This window comes from Ciconia boyciana, chromosome 10, assembly GCF_034638445.1.
Source record: "Ciconia boyciana chromosome 10, ASM3463844v1, whole genome shotgun sequence".
Lineage (NCBI taxonomy): Eukaryota > Metazoa > Chordata > Aves > Ciconiiformes > Ciconiidae > Ciconia > Ciconia boyciana.
The window spans coordinates 14,772,903-14,791,893 of NC_132943.1; the positions used below are offsets into that span (position 1 = coordinate 14,772,903).

Here is an 18,991-nt window from a genome sequence, read left to right on the forward strand (position 1 = left end):
TAGGATACAGAGAAAATAACGACTGACATTTTCTGAAACCTTTTTTGAGGCCTGCTATTTAGGAAATAAAAAATATTGATGGGGAGGGGTCTAAATTTAGTGAAGCCTTGATACTGTTCAGATTGATTGAACTAGAAATGAAAGGACAATTGGCACAGTCGCATCCGTCCAGGGTGCCGACCTCAAAGGATGAGCCAAAACAAAGTGCTCCCTGCAGGTACATAAGGATCTGCCACCTCCTGTTTCTAGTGTGGACAATATAACGACGGAAATAATTAGTTAATCTTTTGTTTAAATAAAGCCTTTGGGAAAAAGGCTAAAAATAAACACTGATTCATTCCTTGTCAGGGAAGTTTCTCCTGTCAATTATCACATTGTTACTGCTGTTTTTAATCTAGTCAGATGGTGAGATTGGCAATCCCTTCTGCAGGGGCTTCTGGGTGTTATTTTGTAGAGAATCTTGCTTGAAGGACTGATTACTGCTTTTATGGGAGCCAGTGGGAGTTTGGCCACAGTCCTTCACGCATGTTAATTTGAGGGACTTCCAAATGTTAGCTAATGATCTCAGAGTTCTTTTTATGAAAAATGTGTGGGTTTGTTTTGGGGTTTGGGTTTGGGGTTTTTTTAATTCCTAGCAGGAGGCAATTAAGAGGGTCTGGGGAAAGTTCTGCACTGTAGTTCTGGACCAGCCTCTCAGTAACGCCTAAAGTCCTAGCATGAAAAATTCAAAAGCATATATTGCTACCATACTCGGATATATTATACATAATATATTATAATTGAAGGTATTCATATTATTCATATAGTCCAGGCCACATGCTTTGCATTGCTTTGGACTGGGTGTATCTATTGGCCTCCACTTACAATAACTTAAAAAAACAATTACGCTATTTCTTTTTTAGGAGCAATACTAAGGAAAAAGTAGTAGCCTCCACCCCAAAGCAGGAAAACATGTCAACATGGAAAACAGAGGCACGTGTGGGCAGGGGAGTTTCATTCCTGACTGTTTTATGAAGGCTTATGTAGCTGTAAAGGAGAAACAGAGAGAAAAAAAAAAAGCAAACCCTGTGGAAGCTGAAGCAGATGAGCAGAAAGCCAAGGACACAAGTCCAAGCAAGTACTGGTGCTGTAGCTCTGGGGAGAGCGTACAGAGAGGGATCTTTGGGCTAAATGCTGACTTAAAAGGTCTTGGAACTGAGCGCAGAAACAAACAACCGCTCTCCGTGCTCCCCCTTCCCAACAACAACAACAACAAAAAAAAAGAGAAAAAAAGTTTGTTTCTGGCTGCGTTCAGGCCAGACCCAACATTTCATACATTCCTCGTGAGTAACAGGGCTATGCCACGGCAGTAAACGGCTACGGCACATTCCTCCCGGCATTGCACACAGCCCGTAGGACGCGCGACTGCTCAGCAGAGCCTCCTGCCTCCGGCATCACCCGCTTCCCCGCCACCCTGCGAGGGGACCCCGCAGGCAGGCGGATCCGGTCCTGCCCCCGGTCACGGCGGGCACGCCAGGGCCGCGACACCCACCAGCTCCTCCCGGAGCCTGTCCCCACCCAAGGGACAAGCAGCAGCGGCGCGGGCAGACGGCAGCGCAGAGCCGCTTCCACGCCCCGCGGTGCCTGCGCGCCTCCGCCGCCGCCGCGCAGGCTCGGGGCAGGGGCCGCGTCTCCCGCCCGCCGGCCCCGGGCTCGCCGCCGGTCCCGCCGCCCTCGGGAGGTGAGAGGGAGCCCGGGGAGAGGGTGGAGGCGGGCGGAGGCTCCCGGCTGCAGCCCCAAGGAGGGGGTTTCGCTCCCGGGTGCTGGCGGCCAAGCGCGACAGGCCTGCCGGCCCCCCGGGCCCGCCCGCGGCAGCGCCCCTCGCCTCACGCAGTGCCCGGCGGCCCCCGGGCGGAGGGGCCCCGCTCCCGGCTGAGGGCTGGCGGCCTTGGCTCCCGCTGCGGTGCGGCCCGCCCGAAGGAGATCCCTCCCTTCACCTCCGGGGTTGGGTGTGTGTCTGTGTGTGTCCCCGTTTGGTGCCTGCGGTGCGCGGTGTGCAGGGTATAGTGTCCCCCTGGGAGGACAAACCTGAGGGGAGGCACTGGGCACAGCCGGGCGGGGTTTACCCCTGGCCAAATGCAGGCTCACGAGACTCTTATTTTTATCTTTTTTTTTTTTTTTTTTTGGCATGTCCTGTCAGGACCAAACCCCAGCTGAGGTGGTGAGCAGCAGCACCCGGAAAGGAGAGGGAGATGCAGAGGTGAGGCCTTCCCCGGGGCAGGGGCGCAGCAAGAGGGGCGGTGGGCCCCAGTGTCACCTTAGCACCTGCTGAGGAGAAGCCAGCACTGCCGCCGGGAGAAGGGGAGCAGAGGGAAGGTGGTGAGGGCACTGACCAGCTCTAATGCATGCACACCATCACAGGGAGCACTTAGATGACGTTTCAGTACATGCAGTTGTACTGTTGTACAACGCTACTGTTGTACAACTGTGTGCGGTTGCACACAAAGTTGCTTTCGTCCAAAGGTACGAAACGAAACAAAGCGCATGAAAAGAAGGAAGTAGCGTCAGTGCTTTGCAGGCAGGAGATCGCCAGGGAAAGGGGACGTGCGACTTCTGCGATGCTGCACAGGAGGTCTGTGGTAGGGCCAGCCAGAGCTCTTGTTTCCCCGCTTCCAATTTAGGAGATTCACCACCCTCCTTTTGCTCGTTCCCTTTTCCATAATCAAAGAGCATAAAGCAACAAAATGCCTTCTACTGAGCAGAAGACAAACAAAGAAATGCAACCATCCAAAACCCAAGCCAAAGTGCATCTGGCTCAGGATGAATACTGGACCACGTTAGCTGGGAGTGAGGATTTTTCAGAAAGACAGGCTCCAGTCAAAAATGGACCCTGTCATTCGGAGTCTGAATATGAAAACAGCTTGCGAAACATTTTTTCAGGCTTCTAACAAAAGAGTTGGTCCTTCCTTTGCTCTGGTATCTAGGCTACATTGTGCAGGCTCATGCATATCACTGGTTTTATTCACATGAGTAATTCCATTTGAATTTGGAGCGACAACGTTTATGTGTAAAGTTACATGCTTTCTGTCTCCTTTATATATTGAAATTCTGTGGGTTTGTTTTTCTTCCATCTGCGGGTGCAGCCCAGTAACTGTTGGCATCAAGGTTATTGTGCACGATCATGGTTATTATTACTGTTTGCGTGCCTGACACCTTTGTTTTCCTTGCCAGACTAAAATCCAGCTATTCCTCTCTATGCAATCTATTCCAGCTATGCAATTGTATCATCTGTTTTTATGCAACCATCTTTCACCTGACTGTGTAAATTCATCTTCCCTATAAAAGATCCTTTTTATACTCAGTTTTTCCTCCAGTCATTACTGACAGTCTTTCCAGTTGTGCCATCTGATTCTTTCTCACGCAAGTCTCCCATGACTTCTCCCATACTGTGTAATCTAAATTCATACTGATTCTAACATGATATCTGGATGTTTTAATATTTGCCAGCTGGAACATTTTATTATTCTCATTGCCAAATGCCCTCTCTTTCCTCCCTCCTATTTCTTCAAGCTACAGCTTCTGCTATTCTCATATCCTTATGTGTCTTCTCTACCCCATTGCTCCATGTTCGTCTAAGGGCAAGATGTCTTGGGGACAAGAAAAACGCATTGTCTATCTTCCATGAAGTGTGGCATTAAGTTGTAAGTGTGGCTGAGTTTTTTATTAGATGTTCCTTTTCCTCAGTCAGGGAATATAAAGAACAAACAAGTAAAATACAGTGCATACTTTTTTTTAATGGAAGGTAATAGCTTTTCACTGATACACTCTCAGCTGTCAAGTATATACTATAGTACTCTAATTCGTGCCTGAGGAGAGTAGGCAGACTGGGCAGGCACTGACTCCTTTGTCAACCAGAGTCTTTCTTCCTAACCTAGAAAATCTTGTGAATTAGCGCAAGTAGAGTCTCCCTTAGGAAATAAAGTATTCTGAAGTTGCTTCAACAGCAGGTCACAAGCTGTCAAGAAGATGCATTCAGTCACACCTAAGTACAGATTTATTACATTGAATCTCCAGGGCATCTACCTACCATATCTTGAAAGAATCCAACTAGTAAGTTTTTGTGAAATCCCCAAAGTGATGCCTTCTAGGAACATTGAAAACTGCTATTTCTAGGGGGAAGGGGTGATGACCCATGTATTGGCATGACCTGTTTCCAGTGGTGACAGTACAAATTACTTCCAAGGAAAGGGTAAAAGGCCAAATACATCTTAGACTGCCCTGTGAACATGGTGGGAGTTTCTCATTTCATTTATCTTGAAGTGTGAGGACCAGGAACTGTATTTCCTCCCTCTGCCATATCTAGAACTTGAAAAAATACCTGTTTGTCTCGGCTAACGTCCAAAGGGCCATCTTGCTGCAGTGACACTTTGCAGTCAGGGCGTCTATCCCAGCTATATGGTAGGACCACAACAGAGAATGAGCTCTTGACATGCCTACGGATGGAGTCAGCAACACGACCTTAAATAAGATTTGAAAAGCAGATTAGATTTCTGTAGTAAATATTCTATTAAGGACCAAAAATAAATAAAACCCATACACACTCACATTGATTATCAGCATAAACTTTTGATCAGGCATGGCTGGTGCACTGGATTTATATGTCCATAATGTGCTCTACTTGTGCCACCTACAGATGTGTATTTCAGGAAGCTCTTTCTCAGAAACTTCATTCAGAATTGGATTGCAGTCAAATGATTAATTGCAGTTCTGGAAGTCATAATTAACAGATTACCTTGGGAGATCTACTACTCAAAACTATATATTCTATTCTTTTTTAAATGAAAAAGCCCCATTCTTAAAAAAAACGCCCAAAACAACAAAAAACCCCACCAAATTCCAAACAAAACCTGAAATTTTAATCTACTAAGGAAAATAAACCATGAAAGTAAGATAATATAGATGTATTTATTTTTTGTCTGTACCATAAGACTTATTTCAACACAGTGGCAAAGATTATTTCCTGATTCATATATTAGAGTTGTATATAAAGATGTAACAGTCTCAGAAATATTTTTAAGTACCAAATTTCTTTTTTCCAGAAATCCCCACCACCACCATATTTGGGAAACATTAAATATTTACTGTATTATCCCAAATCAAGTTGTATTTGTTTACTTGAAAATGAGAAATATACCTAGCACACAGAAAATACAACTGGATATATTTATACTTCTTTATTTAATAAATTGTTATATTTATTACTACTTAAGAACTCACTTTGTAATAGAGATGGAGTAGTGCTACACAGTAATGAACGTAAAGGATTTCTTTTCTGGGTGAAAGCTTCTAGAAAAAACCCAAAAGAGAATATACTAATAATGTCAATTTGCAAAATTTAATTTTGCAATTATATGCAAACATGTAAATTTATTCTGAAATTTTGAAATTAGAGCTTTAATATTAATATGATCTGAATTAAAGAAATGCAATAACTTACCTGCAGAGCCCCAGAAACAGGCAGACAACTGTTCACAAGGAGAGATTCGTGATGCTCTCATCTGTTTTGCAGTAAAGGTGCCAGTGCTCTCAGTGGTCTAGGACTGCACACTCCAGAAGCAGTAATTACATATATAGGTTTACAGTATATAGAAACTGTAATTATACAGGACTGTTTTAGAAGAGTTATCTCCTTTGAAATACCTGTTCATTACAGAAAGCATTCTGAAGCACTGAAATATAACAATTATAATGTTTAAGAATACTACCCCAAACTTGTTAAAATTCAAGTAAGACTTATTTAATATAAAAGCCTTTCAGATTTTCTGTAGATTTTCAGTATGTCTGCTGTAAGCCTTATAAAGATGGCAGAGGTGCTATTGTTTTACCGGAAAGTACCTGTCATTTTTCTGAACCCTGAAATCAGGATAGAGCTGTGTCCCCTGCTTTGATTTGTCATTTTACAAATCTTCTTTCTGTCCTTCGGCTTCCCCCTGTAAGAACAAACACCGTTTTCCATCTCCTTCCCTTTGCCTTGACTACTTCAGTTGTAAGCTCAGTCATGTAGTAATTGCATGTTTTACAACACGTAGCAGAACAAGGCCCTTATTTCAATTCAGAATGCCAATAATGCAGAAATATTACACATACTCTATTTTCCCAAAGCCATTCTGGACTTCCAGGTTGAAATTCTGAAGCTGAGCACCTCTGAAAATTAATTCCTGTATTTTGAAAACAAACAAACAAACAACCAACCAGTTCATAATAACTTGAATTTAGGAAATAATAAAATAGCAAACCTGAGGATACTAAAAATCTAGCACACATAGTAAAGCATTGCAAGTAAATGTGGTATACTGAAAAAAGCCTTGCCCTCTAAACTATTCTAAATGAAGTGGGTTTGTTTTTAAAACTAGTAATTCATAAGTGCCTTGCCAGTCTTTGGTCAAAGTTTTCTCCATATTCATGCAGGCAGTCTCGTTGGAACACGCATTACAATAAAACCACCACTAAAGCAAAAGTTTGTAAGATAAGTAGAATCGGGAAGATCTGTTATTATTTTTGAAGAGCAGTAAAACATCAGGTTGCCTAATAAGAAAATACAGTGTTCTGCACATAAAGGTTCAAGGGTTGAGCTTGGGTCATTAACAAAACAAAGATTTCCTACTTTTTTCCCCCAATATGAGTGGTTTAATATCTCACTATATTTCAAAAGGCTCAATCCTCTCAAATCTGAAACTTTTCTGAGTATATTGAAAACAGATGGAAATGAATCAGGGGACCGAGGTAGAAAAAAGCTTTAATGAAGATCTATTTAAGTAATACTTTAAATAAATAAATCATTTGTCTGAGAAACCACATCTAATAGAAATATAAATAATTATATAATGAACATATAAACTACATTTCCTGAAGTAATTCCTGTCTTTCTACATTTCCTGAATTATTTGTATTATGAAACAGTAGTGTGGCGCCATTAATTGATAAGCACTCTGTGCTATAGTTACCACGCTAATTGCAGCTCTTTAGGTCCTTGTCTCACAGCTCCTCCAGCCGTTTAACAATTGGGATTGATTGCACAGGAGCTATTTTTAGAATGAAATGGCAGAAGAGTTTGGAGAGCAGCAGCCATTTTTTTGTGTGCTACAGCTGTTTTGAAAAAAAAAAAAGTTGGATAAAAATGTTCTGAGTTGTCTTTTTGGGTATTTTTTTGGAAATTCTGCTGAAGTTAGAGCTTCCTATTGGATAATTGATCTTGCTTGTACCAAGTTGAAGCTGAGGTCAGTGTTGCATGACACAGAGGATATTGCTCGGTGACATTGTTCTCAGAAGAGTAGCAGTTTTTCTTTGGAAACAGGGCTGTTAAGGTAGACGGTAGATGAACTTTGGTGAGTCTGGTTCTATAGAAGGGCAATCCAGGAGTCAAGTTTATAATGTAAAGTACCAGTGATGAAAGGCAAGATTCAAGATTAACTTTGAACATGTTTTTTCTCCCCAACTCTGAAATGAAGCAGTTTGTTAACTGATCTGTTTAAGTGATTGTAGGTCTGCTTCCAAGAATGCTGTACGTTCAGAGAGTAAATGGCCGTGATTCACAAGGGTCAGTTGGTGCTCAGAAGTTGTGACTGGGAGGAGACACCCATTCAGTTAATCCCAGATTGGCTTTTTGTGATCCCATCCTGCTCGCCTGCCCTACACAGAGTTCAGCTGGGGTAGATAAACAAGTGGACAGGATTTTGTTGCTAATCTACTATATGAAATCAGGGCTGCCATCTTCTCTGAATGTGTGTATAATAGGAGGCAAGGTTTGTAGGAAGAATAACAAACACAAATATGTAGGAAGAGGAATAACCAGTTTTATAGCTGGGAAAAAAAAACAAAACTCAAGGGGACAAGCCTATTTTACCTTTGTAAAGTATTAATAGCAGAGACCTATCACCTTTTTCACATTAAATTATATAATAGTAGTAATACCTTGTGTGAGAGTAGTAATACTCTGATACAGCACTGCATCAGCAAATTTGAAGTGTTTTACTAAGGAGGTGTCTTTGTCCCCATTTAGCTGTGGAAGTAAATAGATGAATTGGCTATGGTGACACAGAAGCTTTGGCAGAGTTAGGGAGAGAATCCGTGTTTCACAACTTCAGCTGCTTTTCCCTTTTCAATGGCATGCCATAAAGCATTCCCTTTTCAATGGCATTCCCTTTTCAATGGCATGCCTTTTCAATGGCATGCCATGACACCTGAGCTAGCTCTGCAGACTCATCTCCGGAGTCCCAGCATCTCCACATCACTCCAGGTAGTCTACCTGCTTCAATGGTAGTTTAAGGCATAAAGGCCTTCTTTCCTCCCAGATTTTACATTGGCACTTTGTTGACAGGTACTTCCCACAGCAGGGGCCATGGGTGGGTGAACTACACACAGCACAGCACAGCAGGCTGTGAACTGGAGTGACTGAGCTTCGGATACACACCTTGCCTCTACACCTGGTGGAGTAGCAACCCAGAGCAATCACGTTGTAGCTGATCTGCCAGGGCTCATCTGCTAGGGCCTTGAGGAAGGAGATGGTGTGAAGGGACAACGAGGAGCCTCGTTGTTCATGGGTGGAGAGAAGGAGCAAAAATTGATGATGGCTCATGAATTTGCCTGGAGGAGATCCAGGCTTTCAAAAACAAGGGAACTCTTGAACACGGGAGAAAACATTTGAAGAAGAGGGTGTGCGTTTGTGCTGCTTCATATATAAACCTCTCTGAACAAGGGATGTTGGCACAGAGGCAGAATACTGAAGACTCTCAGAAACAAAAATGTTGCTTCAAGTGCAGCAGTGAAACAGAAGACGTAGGATTTTGCAAGAAAAATAAAAAGGAAGGCTTATTATAGAAGTACATATAAAAATGATTATAAGCCATATAAATAAAGGCTTATGTAGCTGGCCACTATTACTCAGCATGTTTATGGATATATAAACTGGTTTTACAGGAATCTTTTATAGTTTTTTTTTTTCTTTTGTGTTTAACTACTTGTTCATCAGTGAATCCAAGAGAACATTGCTCTTTCCTTTTTGTAACATGGCAACTTTTGACAGAGATCTAGATACGTTGTAGTCTCTCCGTACATACCCCTTTATCCTGTAATCAGATATGCACAGGATGAACAGTGCTTATGTTGACCTTCGCTGGCATATATATGGCTAAATATAGTTTTACACAATTAACTTCAAGGCACAGTTTATATGTCTTAAGTTATACTGTGGCAACACATATAGTAAAAATACCTGCATGTAGATCTGAAGAAGAGGGCTTCATTTAACCTAACCTGGTCATTGCTATATTTCTAAGTAACTGTTCCAGAGTAAAGAAAGTTTAAATTACAATTTGCAGGAAAGAATTTACATTTCAAACTTTACCTGGAAGTGGTTTCTGATCTGACAGCAGCATTGCTGCTTTTATGCAGTGTCCTTGTGAATTAACCTGGGAAACTGAAACTTGTCATATAAGGCATCTCTTCAGAGAAGATAGCCTTTGAGTACTGCACAGTGGCTACTTTAAAAAATGCACTCAGCACCCACAGGCTGAAGACCCTGATGCACTAAGCTGGAAGTTGGCGGATGGGCCCAGTGCCTGCCTACACTGCTGCTTGTGACATGAAATGGCCAGGCTTTGTAAGAGCTTTGTTACTCTCATCCCATTTCTGAAGAGATGGAGGGAAAAGTTCCAGCCTTGTCACTGCTTTGCTCAGGAAGGCTGTGGGCCCCAGCTGTAACGGAAGTTCTCTGTAGATGTAAATGGATTTATTGCTTTACATCCAGGGCAAATTTGGTATGTCTGTTTTTTTTTAACTTAGAAATAACTGGGCTAAGTAGGCATACGTTTATTGCATTTACCTCGGAAACAGTCTCAAATCAAAAGAATGGTTTTGCTGCACATTAGTTATGTTGAGCTGAGAGTTACAGGACTTTATCCACTGGGATGCTAAATATGTGCTTACTTGAACTGGAGAAGTTAGGCGTGGAAGAATAGGCATTACTTTGCAGTAGGTAAGAGTTAACAGTGTGTCCATAGTGACACATTGTTGCCTATCAATTTCCTTCCTAGGTCCTCAATACATTTGGAATCTGGCTTTCACTGAAATAGTTTTGGAACTGGGAGTCTTTGTCACCTCATTTGGTGTCACCTTAGACATGTTACCAACACAAATCCCAGAATTTGGCCTAATACTGATTTTTTAATATTTTTGTTTAGTGCTTCATAAAATAATCTACTTCAAAACACTGGCCATGATATATTTTAAAGACGATTAATAGAGGAATGTTGTTCCTGGTACTTCTGTCTTCACAGAACACAGTGACATCTTGTGGCAAATGAAAGGATAGTGTCATTTTTTGCAGATGCATCCTAATTTCAGCTGATTTACAGATGAAAGTCTAAATAAATTCTAGACAACTGCTAATGCATTACTTTCATGTGTAATATTTACTCTTTCTGAATTTTGTTTAAGTACAGGTTTGTTTTAAGTACTTTTTCATAGTGAAAAAGACCAAGCCTTGGTTTCTAACATATTGCAAATGTAGAGTATTGCAGTTTATCGCTTCAGCTCGCTGACATTCTTTGGAAAACTTTCAGCTCCAGGAATGTTCCTGTCCCAGTCTCACTGGTATAAGACTCTGAGAGTCAGCATTGCAAATGCTTTACTTAAGTTAACATATTATCACAGATGGCCAAAATTGTCAGGCTGCTTTTGATGAGAATGAAAAGAAAACACAGTAACTTTTTATCATAAGGCAGAGACTTTTCTTTTTTCCTATCTTCTTTTTATTTTCCTTTTTTTTAAACCTGAAACTATTTTTTTGTCTTTTTACAGACCAAGTAGGGTTTAAGCCCTGTCCCTGATGTTTTGGGACCCTCCCCTGACATGGCTGTCCTTTGCAGTTGACATTTGGATACTATCCTAGTTGTCAGCATGAAAGGAAAAACTGCACACTGTGATTGGAAATCTGCACCCCAAAAGAAGCCCTCTCCCTGTGATCGATATAAACACGCTTGCATTATTTGCAGAGGATTTGTTTATCTCTATGGAGGGCGAAACACGACCAGTCTTAGGGATTTTTGGCGATACAATATAGGTAAGTTTGCCCCTTCACTTGTATGTCAGGATTAGAGAGATTCTACCTACATCCAGCCATCATGAAATTGGGGATACTCCGTGGTTAACAGATTATCCCCATTTAAAGTCTCTCCATCAAAATGATAGATAAACTGCATTTTGTTCATTGGGTAAATGGTGTGTGTTTGTTCCTCTTGAAGGTGTCCCAGAAGGTTTGGATTTCAGTTCAGTTTTTTTTTTTTTTTTCCTTGACCAGAAATACTGAGTCATTTAAAATATTCTAGTTCTTGCAAGAGGTATCAAAGACATAGCTTTATTGACTCTTTAACATGGGAATAGTTTATGCATGTAAAAGTGCACAAAGGGAACACGTGAATACAATACCTTGTAAGACTGTACTAATAATGCAGTATCAAATATGACACTTTGTATTTTTTGACTTAATGTATGGTGTTCCCTTTTCAGTTGTTACTGATATAAAACATAGAATTGTGCTGGGGTTCGTGCTCATAGAATAGTTGGGGTTTGATGTAAGTAACAGTATAGCATTAAAATAAAAGCAGTAACAAGATCAATTTCTATTATTACGTTTAAGTTTGCTAAATAGAAAAATGCACATATTTAATTTTGGGGGAAGTGCCTTAGTCTTCTGAACTAACAGAGAGGAAAGATGACAAAACACTTCATTTTCCTCCACTGACTATGGCAGTGCAGCCAAATTCAAAGCCGATCTTTTCACCTTTTCCCTAATGTTTAAGTGTTGAGTGCACTGCTGTCTTAACTTCAACTTTGGTTTATAGTGCAAAATGAATGGGAAATGCTGGATTGCTCAAGAGATGGTCCAGAAGAACTGGAAGAACATTCAATGGTGGCTTATAAGGTAGTAGACCAAGATTTATATTGTCCATATCCTAACATTTTATTTCCTATTATACAGTGAAATAAAACATCATAGATGATTATGTACTGACATACTATACCCAGAAAATACATTTATGTCAGTGCAATTCTGGATATAGCTGTACCAATGTTTTGGAATCTTTCTGAATAAAGTGACAGTATTTTAGCTTTGCAGCAGCATGCAGGTCCCCGATTTCCTCAGTCAATGCTCAGTACAAAATAGTAATACAAAATAAAGACCTTAGCAGCACATTCTTTGACTTAGTTGTATAGTTGTAACAGTTGCTCTGAATTCATTTGCATGATAAGCTACAGCACAGAAACATTCACTTAAGAACTTGCATAGAAGAGGGTCAGGGGAGTGAAGGCAAATAAAAATTATAGCTTCGCTTGTGAGGGGAAAACAGAGTTTAGGATATCAGGAGCTGCGATGCAATGAAATCTTTCTGTAAACATGCATAATCTAATATTACCTGAGCAATGCCTCTGAGAGCTCCAGATCTGCATCCCTCGAGCTGTCCCAGATCGACAGGGAAGTGAGTGGTTCTGGAATGCCGTCCCCGTTAAAACAGCACAACGTTCATCAGGGTTTCCTACTGGGAGAGGATAAAGACATGATTAAAAGTTGGTGGCTTTTTGTGATTGCCTCTTGAATTGTTAATAGATCATCCTATGCATTATTGTTAATTATATTTTGGTGATAGCAGCCTTTTAATTTAAGAATTGTTTTAAAAATTATTTTTATGCTATATGCCTACCTGAAAGTGACAAATATTTTTGCATTTTGCAGGACACCCTGTATATTTTTGGTGGGATGGTGGATTCTGCTTTCACGCAAGCTAAAACTCCTCTCTGGATATATGACATTGGTATGATACACAATAGCCAGTCTCTTCCATGGGACATTCCAAGTCCATAGGTACTAATAAATAGTAAGAACCAAACTGTTTTCTGCTGCTTGTAGCATAGCCTTCCCTAAGCTTTACAAGAAGTAATGTGTGTAAAACTGTGTGCATATTTTGCCCCTAAAATTAGGCTGTTAAGCTATCAAAGAGTCAGCTCTTACTTTAATTAGAAAGTATTTTTTGGGCAAGTTTTATGTATTTTAGGGTCTCAGCATTTCCATTCCTCCCCTCCCCCGAAGTTTACTATTTGATCATAAACCCCAATAATTATTACAGATAATATTTAAAGTTTTTTCCTTATGTTACATAAACTTTTAAAGCCAAGCTCTTTGTTTTATTATGGAAGAAAGTAGGTCAGTAAAGTATATCACATTTTGTATTTTTACTGAAGAAATACATAAGCTGGCAACAGCAATGCCGGAACAGGAAAAAACAAGTATAATTAAATAAGAAGGTGGGAAATTAACAACAGCATTTCGTAACACAGGGCTTTTTTCCTAAGAACAAATATTTGGGATCTCTTAAGTGTGTATTCTAATAAAAGCAGTACAACATTTGAATTTAATATGTCATACACTATATATTCTCCCTTTGGAAATACTGTGTATAGTAATGGCTGCTTATTTTGATGTCAGATGGAGGGGGGAGAGAGAGAGATTGATTTCTTTTTGAGCTAGTAAATCCTGTGGCAAGACCGAGATTTAAGTTTCCTGACCTCTTTTCCTACTTCACTATGTAACCTTAAGTCAATGTTTTTTTTTTTTTAATCCTTTCTTTGTTTTCCACCATTTGTCTGAAATATTCACCTGCTGAAAGAACAGAGATCCTCAGTGGGAATGTATTTTATAGGAGAAAGCATCTTATTACTCATGGTACTTATCAGTGAAAATTGGGAATGAGTTATTTAAAATTCGTTGCGTGTCTACTTTTTTCATGGTCATTATTTAAAATCTTTCCTGGCAAGTATAGTTTTTATTAATGTAAGCTTGCACTGCTTTCTCATTCTACCTCTGATGCTGGGTATCTGATATTTCTGCTCCTTCATGGTGATCATAGATCAGTGATTTTTGACTGTTATTTGAGGACTACTTTTAAGGGATCTGTGAAAAGGAACAAGAAAAATAAGGCTGTTGGCATAAGGTTTACATAGCAAATAGAAGGAGCCATATGTCCATTGGTAAATCTGGGGATTCTGCAAGTTCGGAAAATGCTGAAAATCACAGATTATTTCTGCATTGTGAAATTTAGCCTTGGGAAACGAAATACAGTGTGGTTTCTCTGTGATTCGATATCAGATAAGGATACAGGAAAACTATTTAAACTGTTTCCTGTATGCCCCTTGGTACTGCTGTCTTAGTGGGAAGCAGATTTCTTCATCCTTGTCAGTGGAAAACACCAGGATGAGACTTACTTGAAAATTAGATCTGTAATTTGAAAAATTAATGTTGGAGGAGTGTCCTCTTGTGGTCTGGGATATAAACTGCGCTTTATTAAAACAATCCCCTAGATTCTGCAAGATGGACAGAGTGCCGTAACGTACCAGCAGAGACTGAGGTAAGGAGCCAGGAAGTGGTGAATGTGTGAATCAAATGCCTGTTGCTTTGTTGATTAAACAGATTGCTTTGAAATATGTTCCCCCAAACAGTTCCAATCTTATCTCTTCAGAAGCATGTGGCTATACTTTATTTCTTTGCACTTTCAATAACTAAGGCTTTTTCCTTCTTTAAAACGGTGTTTAAAAATACTGCTCTTAAAATTTGTCTTATATAAGAAGTTAAGTCCTCTCCTCTACTACTGCTTCTGTTTTTCTGAAATCCTTATCAAGAAAACTAATTTTAAATGGAGTATTGCAACCATACATGAAGTCTGTGCTTTTAAAAGTAGGGTTGTGAACATGGATTGGCAGTCATGCTAATAAATTCGAAATGTGAAGTGCTGCAGCATTTTTCATGTCTTCAGTCTGAACACGTGGACTCACCAAGATACTGCCACTTCTAAATGAAACCTCAGTGGAAGCAGTTATGTCTTGGTCTTATGAGATTGGGTTTATATCACTACATGTAAAGAACGACTCATTTTTTGTTACTACTGTGGTTACCTGTGTTTGGTGGAGGAGTCAAGAGAAAGTTTGGGACTGCAGGGTCATTTGTGGGCGGGGAAAAAAAAGGTGTTACATGGTTGATGAAATTTTGTTTATGTACAACAAATATGATGGAATTATGTATCAACTCCTTCTTACATATGGGAGTAAATGGTTTCTTGTAATTATCCTAAACTGAATATAGAGAACATGGGTGTCCTGTCCCCCCCCAAAAAAAAGAAGGGCTGTTTGAGAAGAAACAACCAAAGAAGAACAAAAGAAGTAAACCAAACACTTGCCTTATATTTTGTTTCAGCTTTAGCTGGGCCTCCCCAGGTTTGGGTCCACGAGTCTCAGCAGTGCTGAAAACTGCTGCAGACACAGTGGGAACCACCTGGTTTCCTGCTGAGGGTCTGGGCACAGCCTAGGACTTGTGGTGGGGCAAATCCACACCAAGCAAAATGAGTGGGAGTTACTTTTGGGACTAAAGTTTCCGCACTGTGGAAAGACTGTGCTTGATGGTGGAAAGGGCTACATCCCCCCCATTATATTCCCAAGAGTTGCCTGATATATTTACAACAATTTATTGTGGGTATCGGTCTCTTCTCCCAAGTAACTAGCAATAGGACGAGAGGAAATGGCCTCAAGTTGTGTCAGGAGAGGTTTAGATTGGATATTAGGAAAAATTTCTTTACTGAAAGGGTGGTCAAGCATTGGAACAGGCTGCCCAGAGAGGCGGTGGAGTCACCATCCCTGGAGGAGTTCAAAAAACGTGTAGACATGGCGCTTCAGGACATGGTTTAGTAGGCATGGAGGTGTTGGGTTGATGGTTGGACTAGATGATCCTAGAGGTCTTTTCCAACCTTAATGATTCTGTGATTCTATGAACATGTCCTGAAACCATGCCTAGCAGTAGTGGAAGCAGTGCTACTGATGTGAGTGTAGAGAGGGGGAGGCTGTAGGCACGTGATAGTGTGGTGGACTTAAAAAGGGAAGGTTGCTTAGATTTGAAAATGGTTTGTATTTGCATCCATACAAGTCTTCAGTGGTGGGTTTATTCTGTATTTTCAAAGTTTAACACAACCCAAAGCAATGGTTTTCATTACATGGGCATATTCCCAAGATAGACATTGCTACTGGTAAGACTTGATCTGTTAACAGTTTTTTGTCTTACTATTAAACTATTCTAGAGCTCAGCACCAACTAACAGAAAAGGTCACAGTGCGGTAGTGTACCATTCCAGCATGTGCATCTACGGGGGATACTTTGGCATCAGAGGCATTTCACAAGAGTTTTGGACTTTCCATTTTGGTAAGTTAAAAAGCATAAGGTTTTGATCCAATGTAAAACGATGACTGCTGCAGGAAAGCTTGCTTTGGCTTGCTCTTAAGAAAATTCTTATCAGTAGAAATGTGGTAAGTTAGTTTTGGCTTCTGTTTGGCAGCCTTTCATTATGAATTCTGTCAATTAAATTAATACCCAGCCAAAATGAATTAGACTGTATTATACTGGAAGAAGTTTTGCAGTATTTGCCAGTTTTAGAGCTGAAAATCAGGGAGAATGTTTTGTTCACTATTCACTAAATTCTTCAAGGATTACCAAAAACTTTCAGGTGCAGCAGAGACCCTGACTTCAGCCTATTCATGCCATCTTTTGAATCTCAAATCTAGAACTGACCATGGGGGGCCAAACCTGACAGGAGATGGGTTCATTAGCATATTCATCACTAATCTGGTGGTTGCAAACCAGATGATTCCCAGAGACTTCCTAAATGGATAGCTTTTGTTATCTGGTGGCCATTCATTCGCTGTTTTGAAATGAATGATGGGTTTATCTTATCCACCATTCCCTCACAGGGAGAATAAGCACAGGCATTAATGAAGGAATGTTTTTGTTGACTGATTTTCCCTCTTATAGCCAGGAAATTATCTTTCTGTGTCAGAGTTAATGAAATAACAAAGCTGTAGGAAAAACTGCTCTGTAAATAAAATTTCCATGGCATCTGTCATACAGCATCTGACATTTTCATTAAAAGTTTATTTCAAAACTGATTTTTAAATGCACTTTTTCAGTGTCAGAATCAAAGCTGTTGACTTATATTATAATAAGCTTAGAGCAGAAATCCTTATTCTCCAACAGAAGAGTTACTTTGTTCTTGAAATAAATCCCTTCCCAAATACTAGGGTAAATTTGGTACATCTATAAATTAATATTTTGCTTTCAGATACAAGAAAATGGTTGTGTGTTTCCACCCCATCTCACAGTCCTGGCCCAGGACCTCGGCATGGCCATTCAGCAGTGGTTTATCACACAGGAATGTACCTCTTTGGAGGACTGATGGGGCTGAGTGAACAGAAGGACTTATGGAAGTGGGACTTCTTAAGCAGCAGCTGGTCCAACATCAAAACAAGGTAAACTATGCTATTTGTTACACTAAATTAACACAGAAAGACAGAATTAGTCTTACCATTTGATACTGCGTGCAGGCAGAGAGGGAGATGTTGCCCTTTTGGCAATGGCAGGAACTGTTCAGATCAAGACATAGTACTGCTGCCATCCCTGGGGCTCCAGTTGGCTTTCCTTGGAAGAGCTGTTGGCAACGTGCTGATGCAGCTGTCAGCAGTGTGATTTTGATGTCCCAATGCAGCTGTTCAGCAGTTATTCTTTTGAGTTAAAAGAAAAATAGAGGCTAAAATCAGTGTTAGTTTCTTGTTGGTCTCCCCTTAACTGCTGGTTTCTCTTACATTTAGCCAAGGACCTCCTCCAGTGGTAGGTCATGCTTCAATAGTCTTCAAAGACTCTATGCTGATCTTTGGTGGAGGGATTTCAAATTCCAGTCCTAATGGTGACCTCTGGAAGTATCATTTCCATACGCAGACATGGAAGAAGCTAAGTAGCACTACAAAGGCAAACTTTTCTCCTAAAATGTATCACTGCATCTTAGGAATTGGTGTTGATTTTCAAACTACCTCAGATTTCACTAATATGTTCCCCAGCCATTGGAAGAGTAAGCAGAAAGAGCATCACCAGCTGGTGACCATCCCGAAGCACACCCGCTTTTGCAACTACTTCCGTCAACAGCCCGCATACCGAGCATTCAGCAATGAGGAAAGCAATGCAATCGAAATGAAAACCTTTAGCTTGCCTCTGGAGCCAGGGGGCTTTTGTGTGTTTCAAACCACTTCAGAGGCAGAACTAGACCCAAACAGAGCACCAGGCGTTTTGTCAAAGGACGAGACTTTCCATCTGTTTGTCCCTTCAGAAAAAGAGACTTTTGCTGCTGCTCACATTGTGGGAGAAGAGGAGGGAACCGACTGTCAGCACACAACCGCAGTGGATGAAGTTAGCAGTGATACCAACGTGCTGCTGCTCATTGGGGGTAAACCTTTGTCCAGCTTCTCTGAGATCTCATTCTGGCAAATGGATTTTGATAGCTTGTGATCGCTTTGATTGCAAAGCGAAAAAATAAATTTCCACCAACATGCCAGTAGGTGGTAAACCAACTGCTTGCAGCTGTCTTCAGTTTCCTATCAGCACACTGGGAAAAAAAATTAAACCTTCTCATACTTGCTGTGAACAGATTTTTTACAATGTGAACAAACCCCGACATATATTTAAGTCACAACTTGCATGTAAGTTGCAATTGCTGAGAGGAGCTTGTGGGAATGCTGCTCTTTTTGTTACTTTTTCTTCTGGTCAGTTCATACCCTTTCAAATTGCAGTGGCTGATGTTGCCTTGAAAATCAGAATGACACGTAACCCCTGCTGGCTCCGTAACTGCCATTTTGGGTGCAAAGCTTGCTCATTTTGCACTGGCATAAGAAATAAATATGCACCCATTAAACTGTATTTAAATCAAGTTTGTGCACGTTACGGTAACGTGAAGGATTTGATAAATCTTAATGGCAACATTTTCTAAGATGTTTAAGATTTTGTTTCTTCAGAGAGTGTACGTTGCACAAGATATTTGCAACGAGATGGCCTATAACAAAGAAGAAACCCAACAGACAAATTAGCAAGTGAAATC

General features: G+C 40.6%; 1 protein-coding gene across 3 annotated transcripts; it reads left to right on the forward strand.

The window, feature by feature from the left end:
- Positions 1-1,365: 1,365 nt before the first annotated feature.
- LOC140657588 (putative protein tag-53) lies at positions 1,366-18,467 on the forward strand. Of its 3 annotated transcripts, XM_072874860.1 has the most exons (10): positions 1,366-1,720; positions 2,180-2,239; positions 10,837-11,098; positions 11,880-11,959; positions 12,770-12,848; positions 14,392-14,438; positions 16,155-16,275; positions 17,189-17,375; positions 17,715-17,871; positions 17,961-18,126. In XM_072874860.1, exons 3-10 carry the CDS (start codon positions 10,936-10,938, stop codon positions 17,973-17,975), a joined length of 849 nt encoding a protein of 282 aa, XP_072730961.1. In that variant the 5' UTR covers positions 1,366-1,720; positions 2,180-2,239; positions 10,837-10,935; the 3' UTR covers positions 17,976-18,126. The 3 variants fall into 3 exon arrangements, with proteins under 3 accessions (XP_072730961.1, XP_072730959.1, XP_072730960.1); XM_072874858.1 differs by having other exon boundaries at positions 17,715-18,467; XM_072874859.1 differs by lacking the exon at positions 17,715-17,871 and having other exon boundaries at positions 17,961-18,467.
- The last annotated feature ends 524 nt before the right edge of the window (positions 18,468-18,991 follow it).

Coding starts and splice junctions, on each gene's coding strand:
- LOC140657588 (XM_072874858.1), top strand. CDS start 10,936: ATGAAAGGAAAAACTGCACACTGTGATTGGAAATCTGCACCCCAAAAG. Junction 14,439..16,154: donor ACGTACCAGCAGAGACTGAG/GTAAGGAGCCAG, acceptor AAACTATTCTAG/AGCTCAGCACCAACTAACAG. Junction 16,276..17,188: donor GTTTTGGACTTTCCATTTTG/GTAAGTTAAAAA, acceptor TTTTGCTTTCAG/ATACAAGAAAATGGTTGTGT.